We start from the raw sequence: 17,649 nt of genomic DNA, 5'->3' as shown, positions 1-17,649 counted from the left end.
CAAACCTCAATTCCTGTTCACGTCTGCAGAATATTTTATGAAGTTTGTCATGTAAATAACCTCCTTCACTCATCTCAATATTTCATATTTTGCGTCTATCATTGTTATTATTAATAGGTTCCAATCATTGTTGCTATTAAGTGAAACAAATAATTTAACCACATAAACTGCCCACTTCAATAAGTGGTAATATAGTTTTGTATTTATTCACAGGCGGTACCAAAAAAAAAATGTGTCGTAACCCTCCGATGATGTTGGATGCAATTACCAGCGAAACATCGTATTCAAATTGTATGTTGTGATTTCACGCTTCAACACACCAGTGGGCTAAAGCAGTGAACTGTTTGTATTTTGTCAACGTGACACTTTTTTACTGATTGGCCGTGTCGGGTGGCGGAGGGTTACGACACATTTATAAATAACGCGATCTAAACCCAAAAACGTTGATTATGAATAATATTGGTCGCGAAAGCCTATGTGTTAAACCAAAAAAACAATGATATAAGTGTACCACGTGTTGATGTGGTGTCAAATAGAGTTCAGGTAAATATACGCAGTATGCATGCACATTGAACACTCTTGATTTGTTCAGTATCTATGCTTAGAATCAAGTATGCTGTGGGATCCTTTCCACGTAGACAGAAATAACTTAACTCCCATGTTCACTAATTCAGGACCACCATCAAAGCGAGGCATTGAAACTGATCCAAGAGAATAAGGATAAATTCAAGCAATCGATTGGAGCAGATCCATCGCACCTGATGAAATATTTCGAAGACTCACTTTCTATTCCATATGCAGTTCGCCAAGCAGCCAAGAACAAGCATGGAGAGGAGTGTGTGGAGCTCATACTGGACCACTTTTTCAGCCAAAAAGAGACGACGTTGTGGGGACTGTGGAAAGCCACTATTGAGCTGGTTTCAGAAGCACGGTATGACCGACAATAATAAATCATGCATATGCATGTTTATGTACAACTTGCCATTGTAAATTTTCAAATTGGTTGAGTACCGTAATTAACATATATGTTGCTTGTGCCTTGATTCTGTTGGCACATTTTGGCAGAACAGGATAGTGAATGCCAAAACACAATTTGCATGAAAAGCTGAATGTACAAATGCATTCAAAGCTGTGTTTGTCACAGGTGAGTCTGTGCGGTCCATTCGAGAGAAGAAATGGGATCTGAAGCTGTGGAGCGGAAGAGACTGCCAGGATCTACTATCACAGCTGACGATTCAAAGAAACAATCCTACGAGGTTCTTCACTCGAGCCAAGGGCATGCATAACTACAAGGAGTGTGCAGAGCTCGTGCTTAACTACTTCATATACAGAGGCAATGACGATTGCCTCCAGCTGCTGGTTGGTCTGCGTGTCGTGCAGGATAAGTATCCTGAAGTCAAGCAGGCAGTGGATGCACTCTCTTGGTTAGAAATTACTACATTTTAAACGCCTTCCTCCTTTTCATGTAAACAAGTGGAAATATGAAAACTGGGTGACCAAGTGGCCAGTGCCCACTCACGAAGGAGTCAGTTGACATTTGAAGCTTTCGTGACTGCAAGGATTTATTTTCTTAGATTTTTTTTGGTAAAGTCACGTAGGTAAAAAATTTAAATTAATCAAAGAAAAATAAAAAATAAACTAAAAATCACGATGTTTCGGAGGCAACACAAGCTTCCGTCTTCAGGTGGAACCGTCACAGCACAATAGCTGTATCAAGTGAGAGAAATTCTAAGAAAACAGTCCTTGTATATATACTGGTTGAGGGTGGGAGGAGCCAAGGTAGCCCCTGAATGTTATTTTTGTGAGGTTCGGTGCGGCTGAAGCACGCTGTTAGGAATGAGCCTTTGTTGTGATAAACTAGGTGCGGATGATGACGTGACTTTACATAAAAAAACTAAGAATATAATAGTCAGTTGACAGTCTGAACCCAGCTACTATAGTCCTGTAATTGATTTCTAGAAGGAATTATCAGCCAAGTTCTATCCACTGCTGAATGAAGGCATCCTAAAGCCACTGTTAATCATGTGATACAATCCATATAGCTACAGCACCTGAGCTGATTTAACTCCTCCATCTCCATGGTGCGCCCATCCTAGGGTGCATTCCCTCCTCTGCCTGCCACTCTATCGCTATTCTCCACCAGTGGGGTACCAATCATTTTAGTGACATGTCCTTACAACGCCCAATATATTTTCCCAGCAGTAAAAAACATTACATTCTATAATCCATGGTAGGCTATGTACGGTGCAAAAAGAAGTGCAACATACAACATCCATACACGTGTTCCTTTCTGTCTTTCACTGTAATTCTAAATGTGGACTTTGCACGTTTTCCAATTTTGCTCCTTATTCTTTGTCAATGTCAACGTTTCTGATCCACGTCATGCCAGGTAATGTACAGTGAATTAAACTGTTATTCCACCATTGGAACCTCATTTGCCAGTAAAAAATATGATAATTGTTTTTTTACCCTTCTATCTGGCAACAAAACTGACACCTTTTTTTACAAGGAGTCATGTTTGCATAGACCACAATACCTGCAGTCATAATGCAAACAATAAGAAGAATAAACTGTTATTCTTCAGGAAAATGGGTGTTAATTTTCCGGAATAAGTTCAGTTTCCAAAAGCACTCCAACCTCCTTTTTTTTGTTCACCTCTAAGGCTGAAACAGCGCTGACTGTCTGTTTTTACTGCAGTGTTTTTCCAGAGGGTTTTCAAGAAGACCTCCTTATTTCTGAACGTGTATACCAAGTCATCGCTGCAACAAAAAATCGAATCCAACAAATGGGAGCTGATCAAGGCACTACACTCCAACCTGACACCCCTGCTGTCCCAACTACAGAGCCGAAAGATACTTACTGACACGAATATATAGTAAAGTCACGTAGGTAAAAAATAAATAAATGAAAACAACTAAATTAAATCACGAAGTTTCGGGCGTAACACAAGCGTCCGTCTTCAGGTGGGGACAACGCAGCGAAAGCACAACCGCTTAAGTGTGTCTAAGAGATAGCTGTGACGAGGAATTATATAGTTGTGGGGGAAGGAGGGGGAGGGGGCCTGGTTAGTGTGGAGGTGGGGTGTGGGCTGGGAGGTAAAGCATGGAGTTCAAACTGAAGCTTTGCGATGCAGGGGCCGAAGTAGACAATAAAGCTAAGTTAAGTCATCCTTTGTTATGCTTCAGGGGGGGGGGGGGTAAATTTGAGTTATGCAAGCTAAACTTGCACGCTCGAAACAACGTGTGGCAAAAAAAAATTCAAGTGAGGGGAATAAGCCGAGCTTGGAGTCAAATTTCATAGTGATGATAGTGTGTAAAGCTGGGAGTAAAAGACTGGTAATATGGGTATCAATATGAAAATAAATATAAACTGGTTGCCTTGCAGTAAACTGCACGACAGCTAAAGTTTAACTTGGTTAATTACATCCTTCCAATGATTGCTCAATTTGAAACCATCCTCTCGGTTGAAGTTATGTCTATGTTTGAATATCTGGGTGGCTTCATGGACAAATCTTTGGTAGTATCCAGGAGGCTTGCAGAGTACCTTGTTATCGGAGAACACAATGTCATGAGAACCAGCAGTATTATAACAGTGGTCAGCTATGGCCGAAGAATTCGTCCTGCCGTGTTTTAAATCCGACTTGTGCTCGCGAATGCGGTCCGAAATATGTAGTTTCGTTTCCCCGATATAACAATCCTGTGGAAGAGATACGTGGATGATACTTTCGTCATTTGGCCACATGGTCTCCCAGCATTGAACCAATTTCTAGACCACATCAACTCCATACACCCATCCATCAAATTCACCACGGAAGTGGAGAAGGATGGCAAGCTACCATTCCTGGATGTTCTGTTTGAGAGGAGGCCCAATGGCTCTTTGGGACATTCTGGTCCTCATTAAGATGATCCATGTAAGGTGGTCCATGTATTCCATGAACCTGTCTAACTTGTATTTGTCTTCTGAAATATTTTTGTAGCAAAAATAACATCACGTTCCCATCCGCGCAATGAAATTACCTCACACGGCACATGATGTATATCGTCCTGAGATAACCTCACGCATGATGACGTCATTGAGAGCAAATGGGGAGGTGCACGCGCATTGGCCACGAGGCCAGATGCTAAGCCTTTTGGCACTAGCTGCCTCCAAATCTATGGTGACTCTTTAATAAATTTGGTCAACATCCTTCAAGACAATTCCCTAATAGCAGCAACACTTTATAATAAACTCTTGTTCACATTGATGAGAGTTTTTGTGCCTCCACATTACTAAATGATTAACAGAGTTAATAAGTTAACGCTTTACACTTTTAATTGGATAGTGTTAACATCATCCAGGGATTGTGTTGCCATCGATGCACAAGCATCAAGCCAAGTCAAACATTTGCCATTAGCACTGCCATTTAACCGAAACACACACAGAGTAGCCTGGCAGTGGGTCTAAAAATTTACCAATGCCTAAGACATCGCTATGTTCTAAGCAACACCCTTTGTGACTGTGTCGGTGCAGGAAGCGAAAGAAAGGGAGCAGTGGCAAGGCAGCGAGAAGGCTACTGAATACATGCTGAAGCTGGTTAATGTGATAAGACGACAATGTCAAGGAGTTCTGGATAGTGCTGTGGGCTTTACGTGAAACCTACCCGCACCTGGAGGACATTTTTGAGCAATTTTAACTGGGGAGCAGGGAAATGTGGTGCAGTCGTTAGAGCACCTCGTTACCCACGGAATTTTGAACCCAATGTTGTTTAAATCTTTTTTCCCTCGCACTACCCGTCTGTAGAATTCCCCACCATCTTCTATTTTCACAAGTTCTTGTAAAAACCTTGATCAATCCATCATGAGAGTTTTTGTGCCCCCACAGTACAAAACGACCCAACACATCTTATTAACTTTAATCTATTGAACCTTCAGCAAGTGCAGTTTGTTGCTGGCCAATTGCCTTTTGAGGCATTTCCTGTCTTTTTATGACTTTCGTGTTGTGTTGTAATTTTTAAATGATGGTTGTCAATTAGATGTTTGATCAAATGGAGCATTAGGTAAGATGGAACATAAGTTAATATTGCACATTTGGAATGCTCAACTTTGCGTTTCAAATGGATTTTGTTTAACCAGGTGATAACTCAAGAGACCAGAATGAGTCTCATTTGCAAGAGTGACCTAGGTCACCAAAATGGCAAACACAATAAAATAAAACAATCACAACAGTGAAACCAACATTAATTCGTGCAAAAATAAACGTGTGAGAGAAAAAAATTAAAGTGCATAAATATTAATTGATATTACATTAAATACATTTCCGATAAGAAAATTAGCTCGTACAAATTACTTTAAAAAATCTATTGTAGTAAAATTAAGTTACAAAAAACGTATTTAGGATATAATCAGATTTATATCAAATATATTTGCAAGTGAAGTTATCATACAGAATCGATAGCTCAGCATTATTGTGCTTGAGATCATAACCAATTACATTTTGAAGCAGTGGAATAAAATGTACTAATATTATCTGTCCTATCTGTATGGGATGGGGTGTTGCCCCTTACACGTGTGAATTTTCTCCAGGTACTCCAGTTTCCCACCACATGCATGAACACTCATTCATTCTCTGAAAACATTAATCTCTGTGCCTGTGTTTGTAACTATGCAGCAGTGGGATGCAGTTGCATAAATTATGTTATTTGAAAAATCAATATTATGAGTAATTCCATTAATTTAGGGCATTACATTTTCGTCATATGTTTAATCTTTGACTTTGATATTCATGGTGGGAAGAAGTGACCATTAGGTCTGGTTCACAACTGCTTCTAGAACTATTTCGACTTAATGATTGTAATGATTGAGTCCTTGGAAAATAATCACAAAAGGGCTTTGTCCTCACCATATCGATCATTCATGTTAAATAATTCCAGATCGTTTGTGGGAGGGCGGGCTACACCCCACATCGCCGTGCTTATGGTGGAGGCGTGCGAGGTGTAAATATCCTGGTTTGTTGAATATGTAGTTGTTGAAACCAGCTTTATTTGGGTGTAACTCATTCTGAGTCCTTTAAAGCTTCAACACAGAACACGCCTCAGCTTTTGCTGTTAGCAGGCTCTGAGCATTTACTCCTCGTAGAAACATGCGTCTAGATTATATAGATTATTTTGCTGGTATCAATGCTGTCATTTGTGGCCAGGTCGCTTTTGAAAAAAAAGCTTATAGGTCAGTGGGCTTTCGTTGGCAAGAAAAAATATATATAGTATGATTTGTGTATATATATTTTTAAGTGCATTTTTATCTTTACTATACTTTGCAGTCATATCGTGGTTTTGTATTGTTTGTTTAAAAAAGAGCTTTATAGCTCATCGGATTCCTCCAATATAAATACATATTCTGATTCTGATTTTAATTTAAGTAAAGCTCTGCTCATAAACGAAGACTTTGTCGAGCTTATGCTTAAAGAATATCTCCCGAGCACACAAATTACTCGGTGAGATGGCCATTACATCAAGACGTGCTGAGCAGGGCAGCTCAAAGTCAACGTGGCTTTACGCAATACAAGTCTATACAACATTATCGAAAGCTTGCTGCTATACAGTTGGTAAACGTACTTTTTACATTACGTAAAATACATTATTATTTATATAACGACACAGATATATAAATCAGACATTGTCCACTTTTGTATTGTCCTACTTATAATCTCCCAAAATAAACGAATGATTACTTTACTAGGACCCATTCCTTAAAGAGAGGGTCCTTGCCAATAACATTTGTCAGTTCACCAGCATTGGTTCAAGCAAGCCTGAATGCTGATCAGACATTTAATGTGGAATCTGGATCCAGAGTGTTTGTGCTGAACGCATGCCACACAATCTTCTGAGATATATATCACAGATTATCTGATAATATACTTTGATACTTATTTCAAGCACACTTTAGAGAATGGATGTTTATTGAGCCTCGGTAAATTGCAACATTGCTATTGGCCTTGATAATAGCAATACTGAGGCACATTGGGTGCAACACAGGAATTCAATGCGTGAAAATGACCGCACAGGTGGGGGCAGCAGAGAGACTGGGTGGTACACCGAGACATATCTTCTTAGGCACCAAAGGTATTTTCACGAAGAGAGACACGAGGAGGTGGTCATGCCAAGCTGGGTTGTCTTGGTTACACATATATTGATACATATTCGTCAGCCAGTTGTCTTTGTTATCGTTTGACTTTTAACAAATGCAGTTCTGAATGCTAATTTGCAGCACTTACTGAAAATGTCACGTTATTAAAGCACTTTTTATTATGCCTTGCGTAGGTCTTGTGTGGTTTATTAGTCGATGTATCGATCGACATTTCTGAGGTTTCCTGTTGCTGAGCTCTCTGAACTGCAGAGGTTTAATGATTATAACGTAATAAACTCATCGGCAAAACTTTTTAATTAATTATTAAGACTACATGACGTAAATAACTGATTATTTCGTGTTTTACCTGAGATAAATTTCCAGCCATAGGTTCCATCAATGGTGGGACATTTCGGAAACAGTAATTTGTCCCCACCCTCCCATCACCATCAAGCACTAACCATTGTGATGCAGTACGGTCAAATAATCTCTATGACTGAGACAGTGGAGAGACCTATAAGACATAAGATTGATTAGGGGCTCTACGCTATTCATACTCACAATGTACTGTTATGTAGTGAATGCTGTTACACGTGACTCTACGTGACAGCGTTAGAAGAAATAAATGGAGAATCATCCTTGAAGTGGACGTCAGCCGACAGCGGCAGAGCAAATCGACAGCCTCCTCCAATGCGTGCAGGGGAGCCAGTCCACCCTGCTCGCCCTGTCGCACTTCACGGCCAGAGACACTGTGTGCCACATGCTCCTGCTGCCCACATTCGCACTGTTACGAAGTAGGACCCATAAATGTTAAAAGCTGCACACAACCCCTGATCACAGCGGGAGTGGTTCAACTGGACCCAATTACGACGATGTTGAAAGCCACGTACCTGCACAGACGGTTTACCAATGAGGTTCTGGTTACGCAGACCGATGTGTCTCCAGTCCTCGCCCTAGAGAGTGTGGACATCACGCATCCTCAGATGTAGGGGCTGTGGTGATACCCAAACTGGGTATCGGGACTTCAGAGGTACAAGTGGAGGCTTTGAAATATCGACGTGAAGAAAATGCCAGTGCTGCATGCGCATTGTCCAACATCTTGGTCACTGTCGCTTGGTGGCGAACTGGCAGCCACGGTAGTGGGGCTGTCGTCATTGCACCAGAGATTGTTCTCATGGTGACATTCCGTTGAATGTCCACCGATTGTCTGTTAGCCGATGGAATCCATAGAGGTGATCATCATTCTTCTACAGAGTAGCACAAAGTGAAGCCCGCGCTACGTTGAGCCGGCCAGCTGTGCCAGACCATTTCGTGAGCACAACTTGCTGTATTCTTTCTTAAGCTGTTGATGGAATGTCAGACTCCTCTCCAACGTAACTCCAAGGAAGCCAGGCTCTGCATCATGCATTAGCAACCGGGCGTTCAGATGCACTTTTAGCTCGTAGTTGTCTGCAATGGTGTGTAGGTAAAACACACTGGAAACTGTCTTGCTCGTGCTTGGCTGTCTCCGTTTGCTGCAGAACTGTAATCTGCTAGCATGGCCAGGTGGCTGTTCAAGGTACATTCAAGGCTGCCAAAATCATAGGCTTGGGTTACAAGGCAGATGTCTTCCACATATACAAATCGTCATTCAATTTTCAGAGGTACATCTTCTTGGTTCTTTCGGTAAAGTCACGTAGAATGGAAATAATAAAATAATACAAATAAAACAATAAAATAATTCTCACGACGTTTCGGCCACAACGCAAGCAGCCGAATTCAGGTGGAGAACACGTCTGTCGAGAAGACAGAGTCTGAATGGCACGCCCCAGGCTTGGAGCGACTATTTAAGCTGGGATGGAGGGGCGAAGAGCATCTTGACAAAAAAATTGCATATCAAGAGGAATTTAGCATATTTATGGGAAATGTAGATGTGCGATTAGTACTACTTGTGAAATGCGTAGGAGGTTTGGCGAGGGGTTTAAAGTCATTATGCCCATGCATTATGCAGGATTAGCAGTATCAAAGGGAGGGAGTAAGGTTAGAATTAATAAAGGGAAGGAATGTTAATAATATGGCGCCGCAGCAACTAATATGCTTATTGACTATACCTTGTCATATTACACTATGTTTTATTCTACCCACCCAACTGTATACCACACTGCTGTATATTCACTATACAATTACGATACTATATATTACCTTATACATTGTATTAAACATTACACTTTTATACTATTTATTATTATACAATATGCTATACACTATACCATTGACCGTCGCGTGAAAGGTACTAAGAGGAAGCAACGAAATATGTCAATGGGAGAGTGGTGGTGGGAAGCTTGCAGCGGAGCAAAGAATCCATTCCCTGCGGAGAATACAAGATATATAGTCAATGTCAGTGAGTGGACTGCGGTCTGAAAGTCACCGTAAACGTGAACACAATCAGTTAAGATCCGAAATGGTTTATTACATCCTTCCAATGATTGCTGAGCCAGAATCCATCTTCTCGGTTGAAATTGTCTCTGTGTTTGTACATGTGGATCGCCTCATGAACAAATCTCTCATGGTAGCCGGATGGCTTGCAGAGAACATCTGTCTTGGAGAAGTCAATATCATGTGAGCCCACTGAATTGTAACAGTGATCTGCCACGGCTGAGGTGTTTGTCCTACCGTGTTTCAAGTCTGCTTTATGTTCACGGATGCGGTCTTAGATATGTCGTTTGGTTTCTCCAATGTAACTGCTACCACAGATTTCGATTTAAAGCTTTCATGACTGCAGGGATTCATCTTCTTGGTTCTTTCGGTAAAGTCACGTAAAAAAAGAAAAAAAAATCTCCAAAATCCTGGTAAAACACAAGATCCAGGTCCGATTCAACACAGTACATAACATCCGTGATCTGGTCCCGTCTGTAAAAGACGTGGTTCCAGACATACAGTACCCTGGCGTTTACAAACTAAGTTGCCTCTGTGGTAGCAGTTACATTTGAGAAACCAAACGACCAGTTTGTAAGTGGGGGAGTTGATAGTAGAGACAATGGGACGAGAGGCGTATTTTCTTTATGCATCTTTGGCAAGCCATATAATCTTGGTGGCCTGGCTGCAGAAGGTTTCAACGAGAACTGTTTGGTTTGATCAAATAATGCGGTTGAATCAGAAATGATTTTGTTGGTTTTAATGACGAGGCTGTTGGTGGGGTCTCTTTTTATTTTTGTATAGCTACCATCGTTGAGTAGTTCTTGAATTTTGTTGTTGTATTCTATTTTGTCCATGATGACAGTGGCATTGCCTTTGTCGGCTGAGAGGATGACAATGTCATCCCTCTTTTTTAATTGAGCTAATTCAAAACGCTCATCTTTGCTGATGTTGCTAGCTGGTATCTTAGCGTTTTTGAGGGTTGCAGCGATTTCAGATCTTGCTACGTCTGCAGCGATGTGACTCAGGCCCTTGAGAGCCACATCTACTCGGGCAATGATATCATTAACTGGTATGTGTCTAGGTGTGACTGCAAAGTTTAGTCCTTTAGCTAAAACGGATTTCAGACCATCAGAAAGAGAACTGTTACTGCGATTAATTACGACTTTGTTAACGTCTAGCTTTTCAGTGTGTGGGTCCGGTCTCTTATTTGAGAGGCGGTTAAATTTGGAAATCAAATTGTCCTTACATTTGGTCAAAATAGCGGCAGCTGAAGAGGCAGTCATTTTGTCTACATGTTCCCAATCCGATGTGGACATTGTGGCAGTCAAAGATAAGTGTGATTTGTAGAGTGTCTTGTCTAACTGATCTAGTTCGATGCGCGATTCTGGCTCAGCAATCATTGGAAGGACGTAATAAACCATTTCGGATCTTAACTGATTGTGTTCACGTTTACGGTGACTTTCAGACCGCAGTCCACTCACTGACATTGACTATATATCTTGTATTCTCCGCAGGGAATGGATTCTTTGCTCCGCTGCAAGCTTCCTACTACCACTCTCCCATTGACATATTTCGTTGCTTCCTCTTAGTACCTTTCACGCGACGGTCAATGGTATAGTGTACAGCATATTGTATAATAATAAATAGTATAAAAGTGTAATGTTTAATACAATGTATAAGGTAATATATAGTATCGTAACTTTATAGCGAATATACAGCAGTGTGGTATACAGTTGAGTGGGTAGAATAATGCATAGTGTAATATTACAATGTATAGTCTATAAGTATATTAGTTGCTGCAGCGCCATATTATTAACATTCCTTCCCTTTATTAATTCTAACCTTACTCCCTCCCTTTGATACTGCTAATCCTGCATAATGAATGGGCATAATGACTTTAAACCCCTCGCCAAACCTCCTACGCATTTCACAAGTAGTACTAATCGCATATCTGCATTTCCCATAAATATGCTAAATTCCTGTTGATATGCAAATTATTTTGTCAAGACGCTCTTCGCCCATCCATCCCAGCTTAAATAGTCGCTCCAAGCCTGGGGCGTGCCATTCAGACTCTTGTCTTCTCGACAGACGTGTTCTCCACCTGAGGACGGCTGCTTGCGTTGTGGCCGAAACGTCGTGAGAATTATTTTATAATATTTTGTTTTATTATTTTATTACTTCCATTCTACGTGACTTTACCGAAAGAACCAAGAAGATGAATCCCTGCAGTCACGAAAGCTTTAAATCGAAATTTGCAGAGGTTGTCTATTATTTTGCATTGGCAAACAGCTGACCCTGTTGGTCATGGACTTGTGGAAGCAGTCATCTTGAGAGGCTCAATGCTGCCCACTTATGAACTTGGCAGGACTGGGGACAAGTTGAGCAGAAGTAATTTAGTAAATATGTTCATGCATGTGTAGTGTATAACTCGGAGACACAGTTGGAGGCACTATAATTATTGTAGCCTTCACAGGTACAAGAGATAACTGTGCTACAATCAGGACAGCTAACAGGCTGCCTGACCAACAATGCCGACGAGGTGAAGACGGTGACGAGGACTGCAGCAGCACGACGGTTCCACTCCAAACAGCCCCGAACCCTCGCTCGGTGCTTTCCTTTATACACCCAGCATGGCCTCGCTCCACCATCGGCCACGCCGCTCTTCGAGAACCCACCAGGTTTCCCGGGCTTTATCACACGTACCCTCTTTGTCCCCCTTGCCTCACGTCCCTCTCTCCAGCTCATCACATCATGCTGGCGGGCAGGGCTACGACACCTCCGATCCCCTTCTGTGCCAGCAACCAGCGCTATGCGCCACAGTGATCCATTCCATGTCACTACACATGTATGAAGGCTATCACAAAGGCACTAAAGTTTCACAGATACAGGCTGCAATGGTTTCACAGCAGGGGGCGATGTTGCTGTGTAATTTGTGGACAATTTTTTTTTACTTGGAAAATGTGGACAATCTAATGACCTGCTCTTGAACGAAACCAGGGGATATTTAATGTCCACTGTGAAGCAGACGGCACGAGTCGTATTTTATTGTTGATAAACACTGCAGCGATAATGCTGCGCGGCCGCCCGGCTCAATCTGCAAACCTCTGCAACTAGCCAGGAACCGCGACCGCTGGCCACGTCACTGCCTGCTGCCAGTTCATCGCAGCTACATTGGGGAAATGAAGATGGTGTGAGGATGCTACTCTTGTTGTGCAATGGTTCGCACGCTAGACTTGCAATCCAAGGGTCATGGGTTTTATTCCATATCCTGCAGTCACGAAAGCTCCAAATCTCTCATTGACATACTAATTTCTTAACTTTCCCATCTCTCTCTGCCCCCTCTCAATTTAAGGCCTCGACAGAGAGTCGTTGTTTCTATGTGTGCCTATGTGTGTCTCTTTGTTTGTCTCTGTGTCTCTCTCTGCTTATGTGTTTGTCTATGTTCTCCGTGTCTGTGTTTTGTGTCTCTCTCAAATTTAGCACTATTTGGAAGAACGTTAATCAACCAGGTAGGGTGTTGACTGTTATGTTAGCCGACTCTCTGTGTTGTATTGCATTATATTTCTAAGTTTACGAGGTTTGTTTTTTCTCATTCATTCGTACATGATGATGGTTGCTTGTGTTGCAATGGAAACGTATTATATTATTTAATTTATTTTCTTTCTACGTGACTTTACCGAAAGAACCAAAAAGTAAGACAAAGTATTGTTGACTGATTAATGAGCCCGAATGATAAGAAACCGGTCTAAGTTGTGTCTTTGTCTCACTTCCGCCTGTTGCTGGGACGGCCACATTTCCTCAACTCTTTAAGTCGGGGGTCTAAACGACAATATGGCCACACGTTCAGTTCTTCTGAGCTGGTGGTCTGGATAAGGCTGAGAGTGTGCGTGCATGCCATGCTGCACCCCTCTGTGTGCTGCTGAATACGTTTATTATGTGCCCTTGTTCCAGTCGATTACAATATGTAACACAATTATTGTTCCTGGGTAGTAAGTGTTATTTCGTAATTGTTTATGCCTAAAAAGTACCGAAATGGTTATTATTCGCCACAAATTTTGCTTTTGTGACCAGGATAGTGATATTTTGAAATGTATCTATTTTCAATGAGAAAACGGGCGAATTTGTGTCTTTTCATTCACATAAAGTCAGAAAAAAAACATATGAATCAAAATTTGCATGTATATATCTTCTGGGATCCCTCATATTCGAGTATGATTTCCCTCCAGGTGTCACTTGTCTGTGTTGTGAGGTGGACCTGGCTGTCCATGGGTCCGGAGATGGCTGAATAGGCCAATCTGTGATCTGCAGATCTTTTCACAGTGGGGGCACGGATGGTTCATCCTGGGGCTCCCACTCGTTGTTGCCTCTGTCTCTGGTGTATGTGCTTTGTGGCGTGCTCTTTTCCTGGCTATCAATTCTCTTTGCTCGGCCTCAAAATGCTGAGTTCCATTGTTAATTTTGGCCTATCATGATGATCTATCAAGAGCATAGATTTCCCAGTTGTTTGGATCTATGTGGCTTCGCTTGAGGTGCATTTTATTTTTTCTGAGACCAAGGTACTCTGCAAACCTTCGGGCTACTATCAAAGATTTGTTCATGAAGCCATCCATATATATATAAACATAGACATACCTTCAACCGAGAAGATGGATACAAAATTGAGCAATCATTAGAAAAATGTTTTTAATCAGGTAAAACCTTAACTGCTTTATGGTGTATCCTTCATTTTCCGCATCTCCAGCTTCTTCAGCTTCCCACTCCCAGCCCCGCTCACTTCAGCACTCCTCTCCCCCTACCCTCCCCCCTCTATCTCTCCCCCTTGCTCCTCCCCCCTCTCTTACCTATATAGCCTCCTGTTACAGCAGCCCTTTTGTCCACTTCAGCAAGTGTTTCTTGCTGTGGTTGTCCTACCTGATGACGGACGCTTGTGTTGCGCCTGAAACGGTATGATTAAATTTATTTTATTTTATACCTACGTGACTTTACCGAAAGAACCAAAGAGTATGGATCCCTGCAGTCACGAAAACTTCAAATCTAGAGTGCATTTTAAGGTTGTCACGGAAACGCTTCCTTTGACCTCCGGGGGTACGTGATCCATCGCTGAGTTGGGAATAGAAGATTTGCTGAGGAAGCCTCGAGTCATTCATCCTCGCACGGTGACCTGCCCTTCTGAGTTGATATTTCATCATGATGGCCTCTATCCTGGATGAGTTGGATCACTCCAGGACACTGATATTAGTTTGTCTTTCTTCCCAGGTGATGTTTAGTATTTTCCTGAGACAGCATGCATGAAACATTTTGAGAAATCTAACATGTTTACGATACGTGGTCCAGGTTTCTGCACCATATAAGAGGGTTGGAATGAGCACAGCATTATACACAGCCACTTTGGTCTTAGTGGTAATGTCGTGGTCCTCAAAGACCCTGTTCTTAAGTTTGCCAAAGGCAGCACTAGCTCGGGCAATCCGATGTTGGATTTCATAATCAATTAAGATATTGCTAGAGAGATTGCTGCCTAAGTATGGGAAACGGGAACGTTTTCTAGTATTGCAGTGTTGCTAATGATTGTGTAGAAGAGTTCCGGACGACTCGGAGATGGAGGTGAAGTTTAAGGGCTTGCGCCGGTAGTTTATTAAGGCTATTGCCATTAACACAGGGGATACACTTCCCCACAAGGGTAGAGGGTCCTATCTATCTGCTCCCTTCCGCAGCAGGCTGCCCAGTGTTGTCTCCTCTGTGCCGGCCGTGGGTTCAGCCAACAACGGCCGACGAGGAGCGCAGCCTCACTTAGCCCTTACGCTGCGCTGTTACAGATCCCTTCCCCCTTGCTCCTGGCCCTCCATTCCACCCTACTCGGTCCCTTTACTCCAGCTACGACCCCGCTTACGTCACGGGCTCCCGTTTAAGTACCCTTGCGGGACAAGACGTCATCCCGCCCCCAGGCGCGCATGACTCCACCTCCCGTGACGTCAGTGCCCCTGGAGGCGAGCGTGACGTCATGTCCGCAACTAGTCCTCTACAATTGTAGGGGGTGGTAGGTGTCCTCGCGGAGCTTGTTAAAAATGGATCTTTGTTTTGCTGGTATGTTAGACCCATCCTGCTGTCAGCATCTGTAAATATGTTGACGATAACCTGAAGGTCAGATTCTGAGCAGGCACTGACTTGGGCATGATCAACATATTGGAAATCAATAACGGATGTGATTGATGTTTTTGACTTGGCTCTGAAACGGTTGATGTTGAATATGTTCACGTCTATACTCTTTGGTTCTTTCGGTAAAGTCACGTAGGTATAAAATTAAATAAATCACGACGTTTCGATTGCAACACAAGCAATCATCAATTTTTTTTTGCTGAAGTGGGAGAGATGCCGTGGTAGGAGGTTATATAGGTGTAAAGGAGAGCCGACACAAGATTGCAGGGATTTCGTCTTTTAATCCTTTTCTCCCATCCACACCTGTCCCCAGCCGTCCCAATCTCGTTCCTGCCAAAGGCCCCTTCTTCCCGCCCGTTCTCCCCTTATATCTCCTCCATTACCCCTCCCACTAACCCTCCTATTGGTGGGAATCTTTTCCCTGACACCCCTACATCACCCCCCCCCCCCCCCCCCCCCCCCCCGGAGAAAAAGAAAAACGTCCTCGGTTCTGCCTCCCCCATCCCCCATGGACCATTTAAGTCTCCCCATGCCTCCCGCCACTGACAGTGACGACAACCCTTAACTCCCCCACAACCATACAATGCAATATAACACAACAAAATCAATTGCGCGGCCTGCCCGGGTCTCCAGCCAGCGTCCCGTAACAGCCCGGACATCCACAGGCAGCAGATGACCGTGGCGGCCCCCTCCTTCGAAGGCCCTCTCGTCGCGGTCCCTGGTTCGGTGGCGCCGGTGTCACCTTGCCTGGTGCCGCTGTCTCTCCGGCCCCCGCGGCCCCCGGTCGTGCCGCCGCTCCGTCAGGCCTCACATGGGGCACTGTAGGTGACAAGGGAACACAGGGCACCGAACCCCCTGCCGGTCGGCGCGTGGTGGTCGGCGACCTTGGCCTGGGTAGGGATGATGATGATGTTGGTGGTGATGTTGGTGGAGATGATGGTGGAGAGATGTATGGCTTAAGGCGGGTGGGGTGTACAAACCATCGTTGCTTACCCAGTTGGACCTGGACGCACTGTGGTCGGAGTGCTTTAATGACCTCAACCGGCCCTTTCCAAGGTCGGTGCAGCTTTGGTGAGAGGCCAACCGGCACCTGAGAACAGTGTAGCCATGCCTGGTCCCCGACTTTAAAGGGCTTGGCTGTCACTGTTCTCTCCCGTATCCGTACATTACTCTCTTGGCTCGTGGCCGATGCGGCCTCGGCTGCTTGGCGGGCCTCTCTAAAATAAATGAGGGAGGTCTTTAGTGCCTTCGGCCATGCGTCAGCTCTTGCGGGAATGTCCGTTTGTTGCACCTCAATAGGCGGAACAGGATCCCATCCGTACATCAGGAAAAACGGCAAGAACCCCGTTGCCGCGTGCGGGGCCACCCTGTACGCCGCTAAGACCGATGGAATGTGGAAGTCCCAGTCGGAGTGGTTTTCGTCCACCACTTGGGACAGCATGGCCACTATGGTGTGGTTACGCCGCCAGGATAGAGCAGACGTCCTTCAATAGCCGTGAGGAGAAATTCCTGCCCTGATCCGTGAGCAACCGCTCCGGTGCCCCCTTATCAAGGACATAGCCTCCCACGAAGGCATCGGCGATGGTCTGTGCTGTTTTGTCCGGGAGGGCCTACGCCATCGGCCACCTCGTGCAGTACTCAACCCCGACCAACAGGTATTTATTTCCCCGTGACGTGACCGGCAGTGGTCCCAGGATGTCCAACGCAACCAATTCGTTGACCCTGGTCACCGTGATGGGCTGTAGGGGCGCCCTGCTTATCCGGGGTGGCGGCTTCCGCCGTGCACATTCGACGCAGGTAGCGACCCATCGGTGCACGTCAGCGGTCATGCCTGGCCAAAAGTACCGACCCTGTAATGTGTACAGTGTCTTCCGCCCCTCCAGGTGCAGCAGCTGGCGGCCGTGTACGTCCATAACCAATTGTTGACGCAGCGACTCCGGAACTACCAGGCATCGGCGGCGCCCTGTCGGGTCCCATCGCATGAGGAGGTCCTCTCATA

General features: G+C 44.0%; 1 protein-coding gene across 2 annotated transcripts in view; it reads left to right on the top strand.

Moving 5' to 3' along the window:
* LOC133339342 (uncharacterized) overlaps positions 1–6,200 on the top strand; it is a 37,915-nt gene extending 31,715 nt beyond the window's left edge. The window contains exons 3-4 of one of the 2 annotated variants that reach the window (XM_061547468.1): positions 1,145–1,359; positions 2,698–2,773. In XM_061547468.1, coding sequence (XP_061403452.1) covers positions 1,145–1,359; positions 2,698–2,739 — 257 coding nt within the window. In that variant the 3' untranslated portion in view covers positions 2,740–2,773. Of the gene's footprint in view, positions 1–1,144; positions 1,360–2,697; positions 2,774–4,509 lie in introns of those variants that run through there. The other variant, XM_061547469.1, reaches the window with a different exon arrangement.
* Positions 6,201–17,649: the final 11,449 nt, after the last annotated feature.

Source organism: Lethenteron reissneri, unplaced genomic scaffold (assembly GCF_015708825.2).
Source record: "Lethenteron reissneri isolate LAM-NWPU_2019-01 unplaced genomic scaffold, ASM1570882v1 scaffold_1845, whole genome shotgun sequence".
Lineage (NCBI taxonomy): Eukaryota > Metazoa > Chordata > Hyperoartia > Petromyzontiformes > Petromyzontidae > Lethenteron > Lethenteron reissneri.
Note: the sequence above shows the minus strand (reverse complement) of the source record. Positions and strands in the feature narration are given on the sequence as shown.